Here is a 23,042-nt window from a genome sequence, read left to right as displayed (position 1 = left end):
TATTTTTTTGGTGGCAAATGCCCAGTTAAAGAAAGCTTAAGCTATTTTAAGAAGTGTTTTGGACCCTGTAACGTATCTTTAGAAGGCCTGGCTCTTCAAGCCAGTAAGAAATTAGCACATCTGCAAACAGCTGTCTATGGAATTTCACGGAAATCCTTCCACTTTGTACAGTAAGTCCCCTGCATACAAATGAGTTCTATTCTGAGGGCACGTTCGTAAGTCCAGTTTTGTTCAAAAGTCCAACAAAGTTAGCCTAGGTACCCAACTAACACAGTCAGCTATATGCTACTGTACGGTGATAAGTTTATAATACTTCTCACACAAATAATATGTACACAAAAAGCAAACATAAAGGATAAAGAAAGCATTTTTAATCTTATTATACAGTACCTTGGAGAAGGCAATGGCAACCCACTCCGGTACTCTTGCCTGGAAAATCCCATGGATGGGAGGAGCCTGGTAGGCTGCAGTCCATGGGGTCTCGAAGAGTCGGACACGACTGAGTGACTTCACTTTCACTTTTCCCTTTCATGCACTGGAGAAGGAAATGGCAACCCACTCCAGTGTTCTTGCCTGGAGAATCCCAGGGACGGCGGAGCCTGGTTGGCTTCCATGTATGGGGTCGCACAGAGTCGGACACGACTGAAGCGACTTAGCAGCAGCATACAGTACCTTGAAAAGTGTAGTATTACAGTACCGCAACTGGCATACAGGGGCTGGCACACAGTGTGTGCGTCTTTGAAAGTTCACAACTAGAAGGTTCATATATAAGAGACTTGCTGTATGTGATCTGGCCTCTTATCTCTCTGCTCCTCCCTGCAGTCTCCTTCAAGAGTCGATTTACTGAAATTACAGTGGGAATGGCTCCTGCGGCAAGTATACTGTGGGCAGTGTCTTTTGGGATGAGCTCTGTCTGGAAGACAGTGATCATAAGCTGTCATTTTTATCGGCACCAGGGCTATGGGAAATCTAATTTCATGCCTACAGCGTTACGCCAGAGTGGACACCATTATCAATTTAGGAAGGAAGAAACAGAGGTGCCAGGTCAGGAGAGGTCCAGAGCCCTGTGGCTTGGGGAGGCACACCCGTATTTATGCCCAGGCTCTAGGACAACACTGAAGCCTGTGTTCCTAGCTGCCTCCTGTTCTGCATGCCCTCCTGAGCCTCCTCCATATCTCCTCCACTTTCCTCTGTGGTGGTTGGTCTTTGGTGGCCCAAGCCTCCAGAAAGAGCCTGTCTTTCAAGTCAGCCCGGACTTCCCTAGCACATCCTGGCTTTGTAACACAACCGAGATCATAAAACCTCTCTGAGCCCCCAGCCCAGTGGTGACGGGGCCTCCCAGGGCAGTAAAACATCATCTGAGATACAACAGGAACCACACTGCCTTAGGTAGAGCGGCCCAGCCTGTGGGTGGGGCAGGTTGGGGGAGGAACTTAGAGAGAGAGAAAACAGAAAAGGGGCTTGAAGATAGATGGGGTCTGTGAGTACCCAGGAAGCCAACAGGGGAGCCCAGAGGCAGGATGGTCAGAAATGCTGAAATGCTGACAGTCTGAGGAGCAAGGCCCTGGTTGGTGAATTAAGAATTCCTCAGAGGGAGATGATCAGCCCCCAGCACAGCCTCTCATTTCTGTAGCAGAGGTCACAAAGCTACGGAAACCAGGAAACTGTCTATCTGTTAACAACTGTCGTCCAGAAAGTCAGTGAATCCAGAGGGTGCTTAGTAACGGGCATCTGTTGACTCCTCCATGTGCCATATGTACTCGATTGAGCACCACGCAGGCATCATCTGTTGTGTGCTAAGTCACTTCACTCGTGTCCAACTCTTTTCGACCCTTTAGACTGAGCCCGCCAGGCTCCTATGTTCATGGGATTTGCCAGGCAAGAATACTGGAGGGGGTTGCCATGCCCTCCTCCAGGGGATCTTCCTGACCCAGGGATTGAACCCGTGTCTCTTATGTCTTCTACTTTGGCAGGCAGGTTCTTTACCACCTGGCATCACAGTCCATGGAATTCTCCAGGGATCAAACTCAGGTCTCCCTCATTGCAGGTGGATTCTTTATCAGCTGAGCCACCAGGGAAGCCCAAGAATACTGGAATGGGTAGCCTATCCCTTCTCCAGCAGATCTTCCCGACCCAAGAATCAAACCAGGTTCTCCTGCATTGCAAATGGATTCTTTACCAGCTGAGCTATTAGGGAAGCCTGGCATCATCTAAGCTAATCCTAAAACAGATTCACAAAGACAGTGTCACTGTTAGCCCCCAGACATATGAGCGAAGGGTGCAATTTTCCTATGAGCTTCGAGGCAACTACACTGTTCCTTCTTAGATTTGGTGACGCTTTTTGAAAGAGAGAGCTTTCAACTTTTTGACCAGTTCAGTTCAGTCGCTCAGTCGTGTCTGACTCTTTGCAATCCCATGAACTGCAGCATGCCAGGCCTCCCTGTCCATCACCAACTCCCGGAGTCCACCCAAACCCATGTCCATTGAGTCGGTGATGCCATCCAACCATCTCATCCTCTGTCGTCCCCTTCTCCTCCTGCCCTCAATCTTTCCCAGCATCAGGGTCTTTTCAAATGAGTCAGCTCTTCACATCAGGTGGCCAAAGTATTGGAGTTTCAGCTTCAACATCAGTCCTTCCAGTGAACACCCAGAACTGATCCTCTTTAGGATGGATTGGTTGGATCTCCTTGCAGTGCAAGGGACTCTCAAGAGTCTTCTCCAACACCACAGTTCAAAAGCATCAATTCTGCGCTCAGCTTTTGAAGTCAAGAATCTTAAGTCTAGGCACAGGGCTGATAAAAGAAAATAGAGGGAGCTCCTCAGTCACAAATGAGAATAAGCCGTCCTAGGTGATTGCCAAGATGCCTGTCTTTTTTCGAAAAGAAAGATCAAAATTAATTTGCCTCCCAGTTTAGCTTGGAATTTGGCTTGCTAAAACCTCTGAATTCCATTGGCTTGGTGTTGACAGATGGATCACTTAATATTGCTCTGTTTTTGAACCAAACGTAACCTTGACTTGTTTAAAAAAGGCAGGACTTGAAGGTGGGAATTCACAAACAGTGATGTAATAATTGTATTACCCATCTGTCTCATTAATGATAATTCCACCAGATTTGATTACAGCTAAATATGACATTGCACATTTAATACTATTTTCATCTATATAGAGAGGCAGTTCTAAAATTGGAAGAGTATTATTTTATGCCAGAGTAGAAGGTCTGTTCAGTGAGTAACTTAACCAAACACATCATAGACAGGCCTTGTGCTCACTCCCATGGGACTAGGTGACTTGTGGACACCTGTATTCAGATGCAGGCTGGCTCAAGCCAAGTTTTGAAGGGCCAGATGGGTTTATACTCTGCAGTAGATGTTTCACTTTTAAAAACAGATATTATTTTCATTTTTTCTTTTACATCATTCTCATGCTAATTGTCAGATTAACCTTGGAGAATGCGTTCTTGTCTTGGCACAGTAAAATGCAAAGCATTTTATGTTATGGCCCAAGATTATTCACTTTGAGATCAAGTGAGTAGTCTGCAAGAGTAAGAGGGGTTTTCTGTGAACAGCATGCTCAAAAACTGAGGGAACATTTAATTACAGACAAATAAGCTTTGACACGTCTCAAAGAAGACTGCAGTTCTGCAAATTCTTGCAAACTGACCAAGGAAAACATGAAACAGGAATGATTATTTTGTCAACCAGTCCAAATTTTTGCAAAGGAATTTCCAAAGCCAGTATGTTCTATCAAAAAATAAAGTTTATAAAGGCAACAATTCAAGAGGCTAGTGCATCTCATAGGACAGAAACCTCTTTTATCTCAAACACCAAGTACATATCTCTCAGTGTTGCTTTTTAATTTCACTCAGTGGTAAAGGAACATTTTACGGCACTAAAAACTCTAACCAATTCATTCAATCCACAAAGTGACTATATCTTCATAGACAAAAGGCTGCATGTAGACTATAATTTCCTTTTTTAAAAAAATTCAATTAACAGAATCAGACAGAAATTTTGCTATCATAGGACCACAAGTTCACTGTTTACTAATACTCTTACCCAAAATATTTCTTCCGTCATACAGAACCAAGTCACAAAAGAAAAGATTTGAAGAGGAATTAAATGAAAGGATGATTCAAGCAATTGATGGAATCAATGCACAAAAGTGAGTACTTTTTCATCTTCAATTATCATTCATCTCTTATTTCAACCCTATTATTTGAAAATAATGATATATTTTCCAAAAGAATTTCACCCCAAACTCTGTCATACTTATCACGACAAAGCCAAGGTTTCTAAGACAGTTCATTCTTTTCACCTCAATCGTTCTTAATAATAGCTTTTGTTCATTGTATTTCATCTCAAAAAATGTTTGATTCCTGCCTAATAAATCCTCCCCAAGTATATTACTGAAGAACAACATGATAGGTTATTAGAGAGAGAAAAATTATAGCTTAATGTGTTCAGTAAAGATCAACAGAGACACCACATGGAAAAATCGTTAAGTTGTTTTTGTGTGACACTATCCATTCAAAATTCCTTTACCTCCCCCACCCCCCAAAATCAGTGTGGAGGTACCTGTGTTCTAAATTGTGAAAGAGTGCCTTGTGTGTTAGAATCTGAATTCGTGGAGGGAATGGGAGGAAGACTGAATTGTTAGAGAGCAAACTATCGTTCAGTCTAGAAAGCCAAGAATTGCTGTTGTAGTTTTAATTGGTCCAAGAATGCGGGAGAAAGGATTTAAAGAAGATGGTGACTTTCATGGCCTGGACAGAGTGATTACATTCACTGGCCTTCGAACTCTCCATGGCTAAAGTCATGGAGGGCAATTTTGCAGCTCAGTAAGCAGCCTGCTACTCATTAGATGCTCCATAAAGGTTTGTTGGATTAAATTGTGGTGAAAACCTGAGTAGATCCAAATGAAGAGTTTTTATGCAGATGTTTTCATCCTTATGGAAACCAATTTAATTTTTATCATGAAAGTTGACTCCTGGGAAGTGTAAATGATTTTTCACCTAGAATTCTGCCCCCAAAATTAAGGTACACAGCTTTGAAAAATGCATGCCTCTTCTAGACTGTGACTTTTAAGTGTTCATGGCAGATTATTTACAGGACTTATAAAAGAATCACTTGAGTGCATATATGTGTGTATGTGTGGCATTGTGTACATACACAATAAAGTACAGTAAGTCTCCTACATTCGAATGAGTTCTGTTCTGAGGAGCACCTTCATAAGTCCACTTTTGTTTAAGTTTATCTAAGTTACCCTAGGTGTTCAGCTAACACAATCGGCTATATAGTACTGTACTGTGGTAGGTTTATAATACTTTTCACACAAATAATACATTAAAAACAAACACAAAAAAATAAAGAAAAATTGACTCTTACAGTTTAGTACCTTGGAAAGTACAGTGGTGCAGTATAACAGCTGGCACACAGGGGCCTGGCATCAAGTGAACAGGCAAGAAGATTCACTGACTGGAGGAGGAGAGGGGGTGGGAGATGGTAGAGCTGAAGGGTCGTCAGCAACAGGAGACGCAGGGCCAGCTACAACGTCACTCACTCCTGACATGATTGGACAAGCGAAGGCACGTTTGCATCTTTAAAAGTTCACAGCTTGAAGATTCCTATGTAGGGCACTTCCTGTATCTTGGTCGGGCTAAAGTTAAAATTCGGATATGCCAGCATACTGAGTGCACACCTGCCTAGTCCCTTTCATCTACTCCAAGTGGGTAAAGTCTTCCACCTGCCATAGAGCATGCGGGGCATGCCAGCAATTCCTGGACAGGTGTTCTGCTTTGGCTGGTACCAGGATCAAAGTGACAAAACAGCCTCGTCTCCACCCTGATTGAACCTCAGCACCCCACAACTGAGGAACAATGACTTCCTGGAATGTACTGGAAGCTAAAACCCAGGGAAGTCTGATTTCACACAATGTAGATTCATTCAACCAGAGGAAATAGCAGTTACTACTCCGCAGTCCTCTGGAATAAAACACAGCAGAAGAAGGAAGAAATCTTGTTCCCTGACAAAGTTTAGCCAATTACAATGATAATAGTAGTAATCAAAAGCGAATATATAAAATCAGCCTCAGCATGTCTTCATGCAGGATGCCTACCTTGTTAAAACTGTTTTTGTGCCCACCTTTTCGAACCTTCCCACTAAAGGAATCATTAGAAAGTACATCACTGGCTTTATTTTTGTCAAGGTTGTTTGTGAATTGTCTGTCTCTACTGTGTCATTTTGTATTCAAATACATGTTTGGTTACCACATTTGTGGTTTATTGCAGTTTTATTCTAAAGTCTTGGTTAACGTTGGTGTAATGGCTTATGTTGTAATTTTCCCAACACATTTCAGAAATCAAATGGGCAAAAATATCACGCTGTACTGGAAGATCAAAAGGAAAATTTTGTAAATGGAAGCTATTATGCACCTATTTTTTAACTAGCATCACTCCCATTCTGTTTGCCGCCTACTCATTAACCTCTCCTGTTCTTCCATAAGATGTTCTTCCATCTTACTTGATTCTCCCTTGAGGGTTCAGTAGGGGCTCCAGGCTTGATGTACCATTCAGATGTTCTCTGCTATTGATGTGGATTTGTATGCAGATTTCCATGTGTTCATTCCTTGACTCACTTAGCAGGCATTTGTTAAAGGTGGAGCATTGTCATCACTTGCTTGGCATCAGACATCCCAAGACCCAAGTCACAGTGTTACCCATCAAAGCCCCAACTGAGGGGAAGAGCGATCTCTGCTCTGATGCCCTACGGTTGAAACAGGTACACCCCAGAGGCTGAGTCTCGAGTCTTCTGGAGGAGGTGGCACCTGGGCTAAATCTTGGAGGAAACTAAGAGAGAGAAAAGGAAAAGCTTCAAGATGTGATTGCAGGATGCACCTGGGTCAGAGTGCAGTTTTTAACACCATCAGGACACGGGGTGCCCCTGCAGGAATCACTCAGGGTAAAGAGACTTGAATGGGAAGCTGGATGCCCTGAGAAGTCAGCCTGAAATGGTGAGGTTGGTTCTGAGCCATGACTGTGTGATCACCTCCACTCTGCTGGTGTGCAGAGAATTTGTTAGATCCTAAAGTGAATTGTGCAGAGCCAAACCAGATATGGCCAGGCCCTGTCAGGACGGAGCTCAGAGAAGAGGTTTTTGACTTAGCCTGGTTGGGTGATGTTGCATGAAGAAAAAAAAATGCACAACTTGAGAGTGTTGAGTTAAGTTTTATTCTAGCAAAATGAGAACTATAGAGGATTCCTAGGTGGTGCTAGTAGTAAGGAATCCGCCCGCCAATGTAGGAGACATAAGAGACACAGGTTCAATCCCTGGGTTGGGAAGATCCCCTGGAGGAGGAAACGGCAACCCACTCCAATATTCTTGCTGAAAGAATCCCATGGACAGAAGAGCCTGGCGGGCTACAGTCCATGGGGTCACAAAGAGTCGGACACGACTGGGTCTAAATCAGTCAAAGAACCAACAGTTAATGCTCCTGGAGACCATTGAGAGTTACTAGCCGCCTTTCATGTATTTGCCTTAGTTTGGTAAACTTCTGGTTTTGATGGATGGGAGACATCACTGCTCGCTGAAGGATCTATTAAGATTAATATATTATCATCTTCTAGTGGAATGGATCCAAAGCTGTGAATCAACCAACTATTTTATCTATTGTGGAAAAATGGCGTTATGGCTAATTAGTTGTGCAGTGACGCTGTTTGCAACCAAGATTCTAATGGGCAAATTCCTAGCCTCAACAATTGGAATTCAGTCATTTCCCCAAGCATCCATCCAGGGATCAAGTCTTATGAACTTATGGTAGGTGCTGGGAACACAAGAAAAGCCAGATCTTGTCTTGAGTACTTCCTGTCTACTTGCAAAACAAACAGGTAACTAAAATATAGAAATATGGGAGCCCCACTAACTAATGAGGAGCTGGTTCTGTCTCCACCTTATAAATTTCATTCATATTTTATTTCCAAGCTTATATTATCCAGGAGCATGTTTTAAATGGATTTTTCATTCTCAGTAAAGAAAAAAACCTGTTTTTAATAAGTTCCTGGCATACATTATTCATAGTTTGATATCCATAATGAATACAGAGTTCTAAAAATGAGGACAGTTAAAATCTATCTTAAATTTTATTTTCTGCTCCTTCTAATATTAACCAACCTTTGATTCCTCCAACTAGTCCCATAAAAGAGAGCAATAACAGATCTCTGCAACTGGTGCAGTCATAAGAAATACTAAAAAAAAAGTGTATTTCCCTGATATCTAAAGCTTATAACCTTGAATCCAAAAGTATTTTTAGAGTTCTCACTTTTAATGGTGGTCATTCTGGAGTATATGACTGACTCCTGGGCCTCGGCTGAAACGGCGCCGCTATGGTTTAGTCTCCTGGGAAACTCATGTTCGTGGTGGTGCATGAGCCATGAGCACCTTTGGAGCTGTCCAGAGGTCCTGGGCACAGGGATATCTAGGGAGCCCTGCAGATGCTTCTCCTCAAATGGGCTGACCCTCTGGGTTAGCTTGCTTGTTAACTGTCATGTGAAACCTCAGTGTACATTGAAGCCTGACTCTGAAATCGAGACATGGCTGTCCCTGTCATTACAGAATAATGCATGACAGTCACTTGGTCTTTATTCTTGGATCCTCGAAGATCTTCCCCATTTATCTTTATCTTCCAAATATGTTGCAGAGAATCAAAATCCATAGAGACATAACTATTGTATGTAGAAATTCATGGGAATTGGTCATTGTCTGCACAGGTATAACATTTTATATACAAAAAATATAATTTTATCTCCAGAAGCATATGTGTGTGTGTGTGTGTGTATATATATATATATTATATATATATATATATATACTCTCTATCTCCCTTTATACAGATATATAGGTATAGATATAGACATAGATATAGCTATATCGTTATATGTACTTGTAGTGCTAGTGCTAAGTCACTTCAGTTGTGTCCGACTCTGTGCGACCCCATAGACGGCAGCCCACCAGGCTCCGCCGTCCCTGAGATTCTCCAGGCAAGAACACTGGAGTGGGGTGCCATTTCCTTCTCCAATGCATGAAAGTGAAGTCGCTCAGTCGTGTCTGACTCTTCGCGACCCCATGGACTGCAGCCTACCAGGCTCGTCCATCCATGGGATTTTCCAGGCAAGAGTACTGGAGTGGGAGACATATACATAAATATGCAGGTATTTATATATATATACTACATGCATAGATGCATGTAATTCAGGTAATTATTTTATAATTATAAAAATTTTTATTCTAAAGGAAAATCAGAAAGTGCAAATAGAAGTCAAAATTCCAAAGTGTTATGACTTAACCTAGATGGTAATTTATTTTGTTAGTATTTATTTCTAGGTATTTTTCTTGATGCATTGATTTCAATTTTTCTTACATTTCTGTACTCATGACAATGTGTATCTCTCTGTTTCATTTAGCTCTATTTCATAAAGTATGTGTTTATTTTATTGCAAAATATGTGACTACACCAGGCATTATATGTTCAGCTCACTGGATCATACACCAGGGTGGCTGTTTAACCAGGGATTATACTCTATGTTCTGGTGAAGGGTTTTGTCTTTAAGATCTTTCTCTACCTCAACTGCTTTCTCAAAACAGATTTCTCATAGTAAGTCAATGTGTAAGAATGCTTACTTGCATGTAACTTTTATTTTTGAACATCTGATATATATATATGTATTATGTATGTGGGTGTTTATGTTGACATCAATGTACTGTTAGTGATCTGACCTGATTGCTTCTTCTGTTAGTATTTTTACCCATTTTTGAATACTGTTCAGGCACGATTTTTTTTACCTTACAGAAATGAAAAATATGACAATGAAAGTATTTTTAGTAAGCATGAAAGGAGTAAAGTCTTCTTGCCCAGACCTGGAAGCCACTCTAAATGTTTCTGATGCTCTGTGATGAGCTGCTTTCTATAAACTGAGAAAAATAGTGCTTCTCTATGAACCAAACCCTTTTAGGAGATGAAACTAACCATGTGACTTCACTGAGACGTCAGCAAATAAACTCATTGAAATACTTGAGTCCTAACTTGATTTTCAATTTGGTATGACAGCTGGTTTGCAATATAGAATTTTCAAAGGAAGGCAATGTGTGAATAAGGATATTACATTTGCAGATCTTACTAACAAACCTAGATTCCATATTCCAGTTATTTGGCAATATGAAAAAAGAAGAATGCAAGTCATTTTTTAAAAAAAAGTTCCAAGTGTTTGGTTGGAGGTTTGGTTTTAATGATGTGTCTGTCCTTTTTATTTCCAGGCAATGGCTCAAGTCCGAAGACATTCAGAGAATATCATTGCTTTTCTACAATAAAATACTAGAAAAAGAAGTAAGCTATTTTTTCAAAATTAATCATTTTTCCAAAATATTAGCTTTTAAAAACTCCATCATGAAATTGTATTCATGTTTTTTTAATGTGACATTTAAACTGCGTTTAACCATATCAGATTTCTTTCTAGCTTTTCCTGTGGTTCCTCTGTGCGAATATTGTTTTACCACATTTCTGGTTACCAAGTTTCTGGCTTTGGCTCATCACCTCTCTCAACATTCCCGTTAGTAAATGGTATCTGTGAGATGTGGCGTGAAGGGAAGGGAAGGGAAGGGAAGGAGTTAATATCTTGCTATCTTGGGACTTCCCTGGCAGTCCAGTAATTAAGACTCCATGCTTCCAGTGTAGGGGGTGTGGGTTTGACCCCTGGTTGGGGAACTAAGATCCCACATTCCATGCAGCGTGACCAAAAAAACAACAGTATCTTGCTTTCTCAGTGGGAAATTCTCTTAGACATAAATGTGTTAAAAGAAAGCAAAACCCCTTCTGAGAATTTTACAGTGTCCTTATACAAATTATTTTAACTTTTTACCAGAATATGAGAACAATGAACCCCTGGTTGGGAGAATTAGAAACCCCAAACTTTTAAGTTTTGGTGCATTTAAATACTTTTACATTATGACTCCTAAAGTAGAGCTGTTTCAGGCACAAATATAATAAGCAGGCATAATTTGTACATGTCAAGCTTAAACTGGGATTTGCTAAAATGAATTATTGTTGCAGAAAGGACAACTGTTGCAGGTTGGCCTTACTCATCTGCCTTTTGTTTCATGTTGATCTAGAAAAAGAACAGGGTAGAGGTCATTTGTACCACTTTGCTATGTAATTACAGTCTTCATTTGAACAAAAGATGCTATATTAATGGCAACAGTCACAGCCCAGATATCAAAACTTCGTTGAGAAAATCTAGTTCATTGTTTTATGGATATTGAAAGGATATAGCAAATATCAAAATTCCTAATTCCTACTGAAGCTCATCAACGTTGGATTTTACAGTGATGCCAAAGCAATCTTTTATACTAGTTAGTGGTCAAGAAGATCAATTTTCTGCTTCTAAGTCAGGAACTTTGACTACAGACGGTTTACCAAACTGATGTTTGATACAATTTATTATTATTATTGTTATCGAAGAACTTAGAGACTAATGACTACTTATTATTTAAACATTAAATTAGTTCCTTCCTAGTAGAAGTCCTTTTCCTTCATTAATACCACAAAGAAATTCCAACTCATGTCTCTACACAGGCCCAGGGGAAGAAGATGAGGGCATAATTGAATGCATAAAATATAATCACATTTCAGCAATTATGTTAGTTTCTTCATCAGCATTGTGACTTACCCTGGCTCTGAAGTCACAAAAGCAACCAAAGGAATATTCTAGTAAACAGAAAGTGATGTTTATTGAAACATGCAGCTTGAGCTGACATTTCCCTAGTGTACATATTCACAGAGGCTGCCTTTGAGACCTACTTTACATAGCATTGAGGTTCAAGCTCACTTCTTGTCCTCCCGCCCCCAGCCTGCTCTGCAGGCCAGCAGGAGGGTTAAAAGCCTGCATGACAAAGAAGAAGAGAAGCCAGACAACCCAGAGATCCATTATCTGCACCAAAACCCCAGAGGCTAAACCCCCAAAATACATACCTAACTTCCGTTAACTTGGGAAACAGTCTGTGCAGACACACTAACGCAACCGGCCAGCAGCATTGTTTCAGGGGGTTTCAGTAGCCTTGCCACAAAAGCTTTATCTCCTTAAATTTTATCATAGAATCCCTTTGGGAGGGGAAGTAAGTTTGGAAGCCTGGGTTCAGGAGCCAGTCCACCTGGGTGGAGATCCTGCTGTGTGTGTGTGTTTCTGAAAATGTTCATGAGTCATCCTGGTTCAAAGTTTTTTTCAACCAAAACTAGGGACCGTAATAGTTCCTGCTGCAGGCAGATTTTGTTGAGGATGAAATGACTCAGTCCACTCAAAGCATTGCGCGTTCCCAGCGGACCATCACGTAGTAAAGGGGACATGTGACAGATCATTGTCATCATGAGTACAACGCTGGCTGGCTTTTCCTGCATAACTCACCAGGGGCGACCCCAGGCAGGTAGCTGCCCTGGTCAGTCTATGATCCTGGATGTTGTGGAAAGCCATGTGAACCGGCCGATTCTGCAGCACGAGTAGAAAGGATCCAACAGCCCGGCCCAGACAGGCCAACGAATGTTCCTAGAGAGGAGAGCCTGCTGGTCTAGTCTTGTAACTTCACTCACTACCTCTCAATAATATAATAAAATACTAAAACAAGTAAATAAAATGAGCAAACTGCATTTCCTCAGTGCTCTTCAAAGTCGAGTATTCCTCTATGAAAAGCCGTTTGCTTGCCCCAAGTAACCGTGGACCTCAGACCCTCAGGGGAACCAGGACGCCTGCTCACTCCTGGTACCTTAAGGTTGCTCTCTCGTCTCCCTGGCCAGGCGCTCTGTCTCCTTGCCGGAGGGGTTCAATTACCTCTAAATGCGCTTCTGAACAGGTCGACAGGTAAAAACCGTGGTCCGGAGTCCCTCTCATAGCTCGTCTGGAGGGAGGAAGCTACGTTGTCAGGGATGAACAGCTGTGGTCCTTAGCTCGTTTTCTGCCACCGCCTGCAGGTGACAGGCATGATGCTTGAGCCGGGCCCAGTTAGGCTACTGGGGGTTTGTTTCAGCCCTTCTCTCGGAGGACCGTCATTCCTGGTTTCTTTTCTCCCCTTAGTACCGAGCCACCGCACTGCCAGCCTTCAAGTATTACGTGACTTGCGCTTGCCTCATCTTCTTCTGCATCTTTATCGTGCAGGTTCTGGTCTTACCCAAGTAAGTACATGCGGTTCACCATGGGGATGTCCACTGGGCATGCCTTTCCACCGCACTGTTATACTGAAGTTATACTATGCAGAGTATAACTAGACTCAGTTATACTAGATACAAGAGGACGCACATTTCCCAACAGAGCACTTATGTAACAAGGGTGGGGGGAAGGGTGGGGGGCAGGATGGGGAGACGGTGTGGGGCTGGAGGGTTAATTCAGGATCTGTGAGGCTGAGGGGCCCCGTGTCTTAGTTATAGTAATTTTGACTTTTCAAAGTGGCCGTGTAGATTCACACTACAGGGATTTTTTTTTAAATAAATAGAATCATTTTACTTTATTTCCATGTTATTCTTATACCCGTGTCTAAAAAAAGCAACCCAATACCTTTACCCAGAAAGAGCAGGATCACCAGATATTGTTTCTAATAAACAAACATTACTGTGTATTGAAGACAGAGCCTGCCCTGGGCTCAGTTTGCCCACAGTCCATTCTGATTTCACATTCTTCTCCCTGAAGCCCACCAGCTCCACCATCTCTGACTATTATGACTGTCCAGTGGTCTCCCAGGAGATCCCTGGGTATAGATGGGAGAACTGACTGACCAGAGTTCACACTTTACCATCTACTGGTAAAAATCCAGTCACTCTAGGATTCCTCCATAGACTTTGCTCTTAAATCTTGTGAAAGTGTTAGTCGCTCAGTGATGTCCAACTCTTTGGGATCCCATGGACTCTACAGGCTCCTCTGTCCGTGGGATTCTGCAGGCAAGAATGCTGGAGTGGGTAGCCATTCCCTTCACCAGCAGATCTTACCAACCCAGGGATCGAACCCAGGTCTCCTGCACTGCAGGCAGATTCTTTACCATCTGAGCTACTAGGAAATATTAATGAGTGCAATATTACAGTGCTTTGTAATAGGTCAACTGACCTATTCTTTCTTATCATGAAATCTAAAGGAAAGGAAAACTCTGTCTTTCTTTAATAATTGGGGATTAGAAAGAAATTTAAGAAAAATTTTCTTTCCTGTCATCATTGCCTCTTTTGTAAAAGCTACAGTTACCATTTTCAGTCTGCTTGGAGTGAGTTGACTGATTGCATTTCACTTCAGCGATGTGGCCAGCATTTGTGGGCAACTTGAATTGCTGCAGCAGGGTGACAGTTTGTCTCACAAAGATGCTGAGCAAACTAGAAAGAAATGGTCTGCCTTTCCGTCCATACCCCAAGGGATGCTCTTCCAGGCACTGAGCCAATACAAGGCAAAGCATCACTTATATGTGTACAATCCCAAAGCTACCTGCCCCCTTTTAGAACTGTTGAACCTGGTCATTCCCTTCCCCACATCGATGAGCATTGAATGCATTTGTCCAGGGAATTCTTCCTTTAGACTTACACAATCTTCAGTGGAATCTGCCAAGGTCAACCTGTCAGTTTTCCACTGGAAAATAAAAATGTTAACAAAGTAAGCTCTTTCTGAATTCCAGGCTTTGCCCCATGGTGCAGGAGAGAAACAGCTTGCCCCTGCACAGACAAGGCTTATTGAGCAGCAGGACTGCAGGGCATGCAGACAGTGATGTGGCTAAAACAAGTATCACCAAGGGGACAGGCCCGTATTTCTAAAGCAGGGGCATTCATTTGCTACAGCTTCCTATTGGATGAGTGTTTTTATATCTTCTACATCACAATTAAGACAATGTTTATCCCCAATTGTTGGGAGGGGAGGGGAGAAAGAAGTAACTAAGGCATTACAAAAGATGATGCCAAAACAAAGATGAAAAGACTTCCGGGAACCAGGGAAAACATTTCATGGAATTACACCTAAAAAATCAAAATAAAAACAAGTTGGTGTCTTTTCTGTCTTTGCTTTTATTTATTTAAGTTTTTGTCTCTTTTCTGTTGCATTGTTTTATGAGAACCCATCAAAGTTCGTTCCCTTGGGCATCATTACAAATTACTGGTTTCTCTTGAGCAACAAGTTGGATTTTGAGCGTGAAAATTGTGAAATAGGTGCAGGTTACAGTTCCCTGTTTGTGTTGGCAAAGAGTGAGGTCTGTGGACGCCTCTCACAGGGAAACTTAACACCTGCACTTTCAGTACTAGCCTCATAGTTTATTATGTCTTTTTCCTTCATTTTTCTTTCATGTTAATATCCTAATTTTTCTTTTTAAAAACTCTTGCTGTGAAATACTTCAAAGATACAGAAAAGTACAGGACATAATATAATAGATATGCATTTGCACACCATCCAGATATCAGGAATGTAGGGCCTGTGTATGTGACTGTGCATATGCTTCCGTGCTCTTGGGACTTCATTCATTGGGTATGCTTCCTGAAAACAGTATCTGTTGTTATTGTTAGTTTGTGTTTTTCATCTGTTCTTCTGGTCTGATGTCTTTCGTGTATTAATGTGAGTTTATGCCGCTGGTATTTTGCTGCTTTGATTGACGCCTGTGGACCCACCTCTACTCTTATTTGATGTTTCATTTACTCTGCGTTTCTTCGGTTTCCTCCACCCCCCACATCCCCCATCTTCTTAGCCTCTAAAGGATTGAGCAAGCTTGCTTTATTCTTATTCTTTTTGGGGAAATATATATATATGGAGAGAGAGAGGAGCGAGAAGCGGGATCCTATATATTTTTCTTTGAATAATTGCCATTGAAATTTTAACACATTCTTGATTTAATAAATTATAAAGTTAATCATTATGTCTCTTCTATGTAATTATTTCTTAGAATTTTAGTTCCAGATGGTAACTGTAGTCAATATTTATTTAGACTTACCTGCATTCTTTATCATTTTATTTGTTCATCAGTGCTTTGTAAAAATTATTTCTTCCTTCAAGTTTATTTTCCTTCTTGTTGATGTGTATCATTTATTAGTTCTTTTGTTTAATATCGTGAGTAGTGGCTGCTCCTAATTTTGTTTCTATTAAAATGTCTTTATCTGCTTTATTTTAATTTGCTCTTGAACAATAGTGTGGGTATAAAATTCTTATTTTCCCATAGTATTTTGATATTATTGCATTGAATTTCAGCTTCTATTGTTGCTAAGGAATGTCTCCTGTCAACCCCATTGCATTCTTTTATAAGTAATGGGTCTTTCCTCCTTGCATGCTTTTCAGGTTTGTTTTTTGGGGGGTGAGGAGGGAGGCTTGGTTTTCACTATATTGTTTCTAGATATGCATTGGTTCTTAATTCCCTAAGCGACCAGATGTAATCATTTTTTTCCACCTGTGGATTCACGTCTTTGCTTAGTTCTTACCAGCCCTCTGCCTGTATCACTTCGTATATGGCTTCTCCTCCTTTATTTGTTCTTTCCTCCTGAAACTTATTAACTGTTCGTTGCACTGTTCATTCAGTGCTCCAGGTGCTGCAATTTTTCCTCAAAGTTCCCACCTCTTTACTTCTTTGTGATGCATTCTGGTGACTATTGCATCCATGATAAGTTTATAATCTCAATGATCATGTTTTCACATTTAAGAAGTCTACCTTTTATCTGTTGTTGTTGTTCAGTCACTAAGTCGTGTCTGACTCTTTGTGACCCCATGGACTGCAGCACTCCAGGCTCCCCTGTTCTTCACTGTCTCCCAGAGCTTACTCAAACTCATGTCCATTGAGTCGATGATGCTATCCAACCATCTCATCCTCTGTCACCCCATTTTCCTCCTGCCCTTCCTGATATCTCAGATGATAAAGAATCTGGCTGTAATGCAGGAGACCTGGGTTCAATCCCTGGGTCAGAAAGATCTGCTGGAGAAGGGAATGGCAACCCACTCCAGTAATCTTGCCTGGAGAATCCCATGGACAGAGGAGCCTGGAAGGTCACAGTCAGACATGACTGAGCAACATTTTATCTGAGATTTTCTTATAATTCTCTATTTTGCCTATGCATATATTTTTCCTCTTATTTTCAGATTTTAAACCTATTGTATGAAAGTATCACTTGTTTCCTTCTCGTGTTTATGCTTCATAAATGCATGAATTCTGTTGTTTACTCTTGCTGTTGTTACTCTCATGACCATTGGCTTCTTGGGTCATCTATAATTTCAGCTGTGAGTTCATCAAAGCAAGGGTTTGGGTCCAGGGTGGTCTCATGTTTTCTGAGTTGTGAAGGTATCACTGTGATAGGTTTTCACTGTATCTTTGCCAGGTATGTCTGAGGTTCGCCAGTTCAAGCCACAGTATTTTTGGAAATCCTTATGTCTAGGTTCCTTCACTAAATACGTCATGTGAATTTGATTAGCCCCTTAACGTGGATCACAATTGGGGATCTCAAGTTTTCCAAGGTTACTCTTTTTCCATTTGGGACCCTACATAGTCAGTGTCCCTGAAAATTAGCTGGATATAGTTTTTATGTTTCCCATTTCCTGATAGGATAGCACTGTATGCTTCGGACATGATTCAAGAGCTCAGTTCTAATTTTCCATTAAGAAAATCCTGTAAGCATCACCAACCTTGCACTGACATTAAATCTCACACTCACTTCATGGCACGTGTCTGCCCCTGGTTCCCCCAAGCCATTTAGCATCAACAATTCTCAGCACCAGCTTTGAATACCCTCTGTGTATCTAGGATATTCTTGTCTTTGGTCTGAGTATGTCTATTTAAAATTAATAAGTCTGGTATACTTTATGAAGCATGTGTATTGAGATAATATCCTTTTCACTTTTTATGACATGCCCTCACTTGTTTTCAAATACACTGGATTATAGTCTTATTTTATTTTGTCTGTTCTCCTTTTTGTAAACTGCCTGTTTTTTGAAAAACAGGACAGATATGATGAAATGAATGAATAAACAAATAAAGTACTGAGTGAATGAATAAGTGGTAACAGAGGGAGATGTGATCTTGGAAGGACTGGTAAGGGGAAGTGTTTTTGTGAAAGAGGGCCTTCCGTCATCCCTTTTGGACCCATAATTTTTCGATCTGGCTCTAGTCTTGGGATTTAAGCAGATATAATTAAATTACTAGCTGGCTCCTCTGTTTGGAGTCGTTCTCTCCTTTCTGTCTGCCTTATACTATGACTTTATCAGAAATGTGGTATGCACGTGTGCTAAGTCGCTTCAGTCATGTCTGAGTCTTTGCGACCTCATGGACTGTAGCCCGCCAGGCTCCTCTGTCCATGGGATTCCCCCGGCAAGAATACTGGAGTGGGTTGCCATGCCTTCCTCCAGTGGATCTTCCTGACCCAGAGATCGAACCTGCATCTCTTACATCTCCTGTATTGGCAAGCAGATTCTTTACTACTAGCACCACCTGGAAAGCCCATCAGAAATGTGAGCTACCTTAAAAGATCAGAAATGATCAAGCTGGAATTTTTGCCTTTTTTAGTAGTTTCATTCATATTGTCTGTAAACTAAATAGATTATGTTAAATCAGTCATGGCAATTATTAAAATAAGAATGATTTTTTGTAATAATGTTCAGTGAAATATGATGTGTTTCATTAACCCAAGCAAAATCAAGAATAATGACATTTTCCTTAAGGTAAATTAATAGTAAATTACAATCTTAATGTCTTAGATTCTTCAATAATGAGATTCTTTATATAATGAGATTCTTTAATATGCATTCTATTACTCATGTCAGTAATCAATGCTCTTTAATGATTTAATAATGATTTCAAAAGAGTCACTTTTATTTTGTTTCTATCTTCAAAAAGGAAACAAATAGGAAAGAGTTTAATTTTTCTAAACACAAATGATGGATAGTGACTATTGTGAAGACAGTTTTGCTTTGGGAGGCAAACAAAGTTGTGGGCCCCCATACTGTGTTCAGTCCCTAAGTCGTGTCTGACTCTGCAACCCCACAGACTGTAGCCCACCAAGCTCCTCTGTCCATGGGATTTTCCAGGCAAGAATGCTGGAGTGGCTTGCCATTTCCTTCTCCAAGGGATCTTCCTGACCCAGAGATCAAACCTGCATCTCCCGTGTCTCCTGCATTGCAGGTAGATTCTTTACCCATTAAGCCATCAGTCGTACTAGATGTCATGAAAGTGAGCTGCTTCTTGCATTAGCTTGATGCAGTGGATATGAGTCTTGGGGGTGATGGGAAAGGAAAGGAAAAGAGAGAACAGAAAGAAAGAAAATAAAACAAGCAAAAAATGAAGCAAGATCATTCTCACTGTCCAAGATAAATGAACTGTGTAGCTTTTACTGAAGTGAACAATGTTTGACTCTGAATTCAGGTCCTTTGAACGTATGGACATGCCTCATAGTTATTATCTTGAATGGAAGTTAATGGTTTGGTATGCTTACTTGCTCAATCATGTCCGACTCTTTGCAACCCCAGGGACTGAAGCTCACTAAGCTGCTCTGTCCATGGAATTTTCCAAGCAAGAATACTGGAGTAGGTTGTCATTTCCTTCTCCAAATGGTTTAGTTCCCTCCACATAATCTAAGACCAGAGGTTTCTTGGATTCCTTAGGAACCTTGGGTCCCTCCAGCACACACTCTGCCTTCCCTAGACTTTGGTCCTCATCTTCACTGTCTACGATGGCAGTATCCTGTGCTGAGCACAGAGTGGAGGAACAGACCCAGAAGCAGAGGGCAAAAGGCATTTAAAACTGTCATCTCTGAAATACCTCCCAGGAGGTATGAGGGTACATCATGACACTTTGGTCTATAACCCAAGACAGATCTTAGTCACCTGGGAGAACCTAGCTGCAAGGGAAGCTGGAAAGTGTCGTCTTTAGTACGTGTAACAGGACACGCATCTGAAAATTCTGTTATCAAGAAAAAGTGCATTTCGTAGGAATCAGTGCTCACTCCAGGAGTGTGTGGCTGCCTGTATGTCACTGCTATATTAAGATTTGAGGGACAGTAACAATAAAAAGGAAGCTGAATGTGTCTTTACTCAACAAAACCGGCCATTAACTTTTACTTTGTATCCGAGCTATACTCTGAGCATTTTTATCAAAAAGAGAAATTCTTAAGAGATACTTTAACTTTGTACGTGGGCTATATTCTGAGCACTTGCAATAAAAATAGAAATTCATGAGAAATTCATGCATGCATTCAGTCCATCATTTATGGACTCACTCAACAGTCCTGTATCAAGCTACCATATACGAAGCATGGTTATAGAGATGCCGGGGAAGTAGCAGTGACCCCCAAAATGCTTTCTGTCATACAGTTTGAATACTATGAAAAGGCACAGCAATAATGTAATAAACAAATATTAATAATTCAGTGGTGATAAGCTTTAAGAAAAATTAAGACAGGATCCTGTAGAGTGAGGGAAGGTGGTATCTCAGATGAGGGCTGTCAGGGAAGGCATCATGGATTGAGTGATGTGGAAGAGAAGTCGGAATGAATTGAAATGGTAAGCAGGGATACCTGGCAGGAGAACATTTTAGATGATGGGGGTCACACATGTGTTCAGGGACCAACATGGAGGCAGGAGTTGGGAGCAGAGTGAGCCAGGGAGAGTGTGGAAATAGCATCACAGGAGCAGTGAGACCGGCAGGTCGTGTCACCCCACAGGGTTCACTGACTGCTGCAGAACTTTGGATTGAATGCTGAGTGTAATGGGAAGCCCTGGAAGGATCTCAGCTGAGGACGTGCTCTAGCTGTGCTTGAAGTATTGTTCTTGCTGCTCTGGAAGGGAGTGGGTGGAAATAGGGAGACCACGTAAGGAGATGGTTTGTACCCAAGCAGCCGTGGAGATGTAAAAAGTGGTCCAATTCTGGGACATGTTACGAAGAGTGATGAGGGAAGTCTTGCTATTGGATGGGAGACAAAGAGTAAGAGAAACCTAAGTTCTGTGGGGTTTTGTTTGTTAGGTTGTTGTTGTTGGCCTGGACAACAAGGAAAAATTGGACAGCCATTTTCAGAGTGGGAGACTCCTGGGGAAGGAACAAGTCAGAGAGAAGCATAGGATGAAGGGCTCAGCTCAGAGCATCAGAGACGGGTGTGTGTGTGTTAATATTAGCATCAAGGAGGTGGGGCTTCATGGAGGGAGGGAGGGTGTGTGAGAGCCCGTGGTTCGTGAGTGGAGTCAGGATGGATGAAGTCATAATTTGGAAAGATAAACGCATAGGTAGTATTTATAAACCTGGGAGGAGATGAGCTCAACTAAGGAGTGTACAAAGAGAAGACCATGGACCTTCAGAAAATTCAAGTCTTTGCCCCTAAAGAGTGGAAGCTCTTTAATCTGCCAAGTATAACTCCTCCCTGTCCAGCATCACAAGACCTTCAAGTGGCCAGAACATGTCAATTCCGCTAAGTCCTATTATTGGAGAGAGGCTGTAATAATCTATAATGGTGATGAATATTTAAATGCTTTGTCTCCTTTTTCACCTTTCAATTCTTTTTTTTTTTTTAACAAATTCTCTTTTATTTTGAGGTTCTATCACCTATCACTTAAAAAGAGAGGGGGAGATTTTTATTATTTCATGCTAACATACAGTTAAAGGTTGAGGTTCTATCACCTATCACTTAAAAAGAGAGGGGGAGATTTTTATTATTTCATGCTAACATACAGTTAAAGTTTTTTTTCCCCTCTGTTCTTATTATCCTTATAAATACCATGTGAACAGAGCATTGATGAAAGAGTCTACATCAGTCTTAGGGGAAGGAAACTGGATATCTCCCATCAGCAAGCATGCTTCCTCTCTCTATCAAGACCCCCTGTAAGCAATAAACTAAACCCCTGTAAGCAATAAAATAAACTGGAGGAAAAAAAGCAAAAGGAGAAAGGACCTTGTCTCAAATAGCCTTTTCCATATATTGTAACAATACACTGGATTAAAGTGCCTAAGTCAAAAATTATCACTAAAAAGTGTAATTTTTCTTGCCTCCTGATAGCAGAGAGTCAAGTTTGCTTTTCAGTGAGTATATAGATCAATTATGCCTGTATGTTAAAAAAAAAAAAGAGAGAAAAAGCTTTGCAACCAGAATGTTAATTAAAATTGATTGCATTATACAAAATACTCGGTATGCTTAATGAGCCTGAACATGCTTTTGATAGAACAGGCAGGATAAATGGTTATAATTAAGGACTTTTGACCAACCATGACTTTGATCATGGTAATTCTTGTTCACTGGGATGAGAGTTACATCCAGCCCAACAACAAAGCCAATGTGCCATGGACTGGAGCAGTAGACAGCCCTCCAGGGGAGCAGGTCACCAGAGCTCTGGATCTCAGGTTGTGACGTCATGTTCTCATACAAGATCATGACAGCTGCACACAGAGACAGTTGTACTTCTCCCTGTCCAATCTAGTGCTTCTTACTTCATTTCCTGTCTATTTCCTGGGCTAGAACCTCCAGTACAATGTTCCATAGATGAAGCCTTGGCACACATATATTCTTGTTCATGATCTTTGAAAGAAAACATCCAGTCCTTCATCATTAAGTATGATGTTATCTGTGTGTTTATCAAAGATGCCTTTTGTCAGGAGAAAGAAAATCCCTTTCATCATGGTCTGTTGAGTGTTTTTACAATGAAAGGTTGTTGGACTTTGTCATATTGATCTATTGAGATAATCATTTGAGGCTTTTTCCCCCTTATTCTATTAATACAGTGTATCACATTAATTGATTTTCAGGTATTAAACCAGCCTTGCCTTTCTCAGATAAATCCTATTTGGTCATGGTGTATGTAATCCTCCTCTTGTGTGACTAGATTTGGTTTGCTAATATTTTGTCAAGGACTTTTGAATCTAAATTCATAAGAGATACTGGTCTCTAGTTTTGTTTTCTTGTGCAGTCCTCATCTGGTATTGGTACAGGATGATAGTGGCTTCATAGAATCACTTAGTAACTGTCCCATCCCCTTTATCTTCTAGAGGAGTTTGTGGGAAAAGTAGTATAAATTCTTCTTTAAGAGTTTTGTAAAACTCAG

The 23,042-nt window shown here is 41.1% G+C and overlaps 1 protein-coding gene across 6 annotated transcripts in view; it reads left to right on the top strand.

Moving 5' to 3' along the window:
• ADCY2 (adenylate cyclase 2) overlaps positions 1-23,042 on the top strand; it is a 436,561-nt gene that overhangs the window by 313,318 nt on the left and 100,201 nt on the right. For all 6 annotated transcript variants that reach the window (XR_014062213.1, XM_081520577.1, XM_081520578.1 and 3 more), the window contains 3 exons: positions 4,082-4,162; positions 10,306-10,375; positions 13,110-13,207. Coding sequence is in view for 5 of the 6 variants with exons in the window: in XM_081520577.1 (XP_081376703.1) it covers positions 4,082-4,162; positions 10,306-10,375; positions 13,110-13,207 (249 nt within the window). In the remaining variant the exon portion in view is untranslated. The remainder of the gene's footprint in view (positions 1-4,081; positions 4,163-10,305; positions 10,376-13,109; positions 13,208-23,042) is intronic.

This window comes from Giraffa tippelskirchi, chromosome 8 (genome assembly GCF_054371585.1).
Source record: "Giraffa tippelskirchi isolate mGirTip1 chromosome 8, T2T-mGirTip1v1.2.pri, whole genome shotgun sequence".
Lineage (NCBI taxonomy): Eukaryota > Metazoa > Chordata > Mammalia > Artiodactyla > Giraffidae > Giraffa > Giraffa tippelskirchi.
The sequence above is the reverse complement of the archived record's forward strand: the minus strand, read 5'-3'. Positions and strand labels throughout refer to the sequence as shown.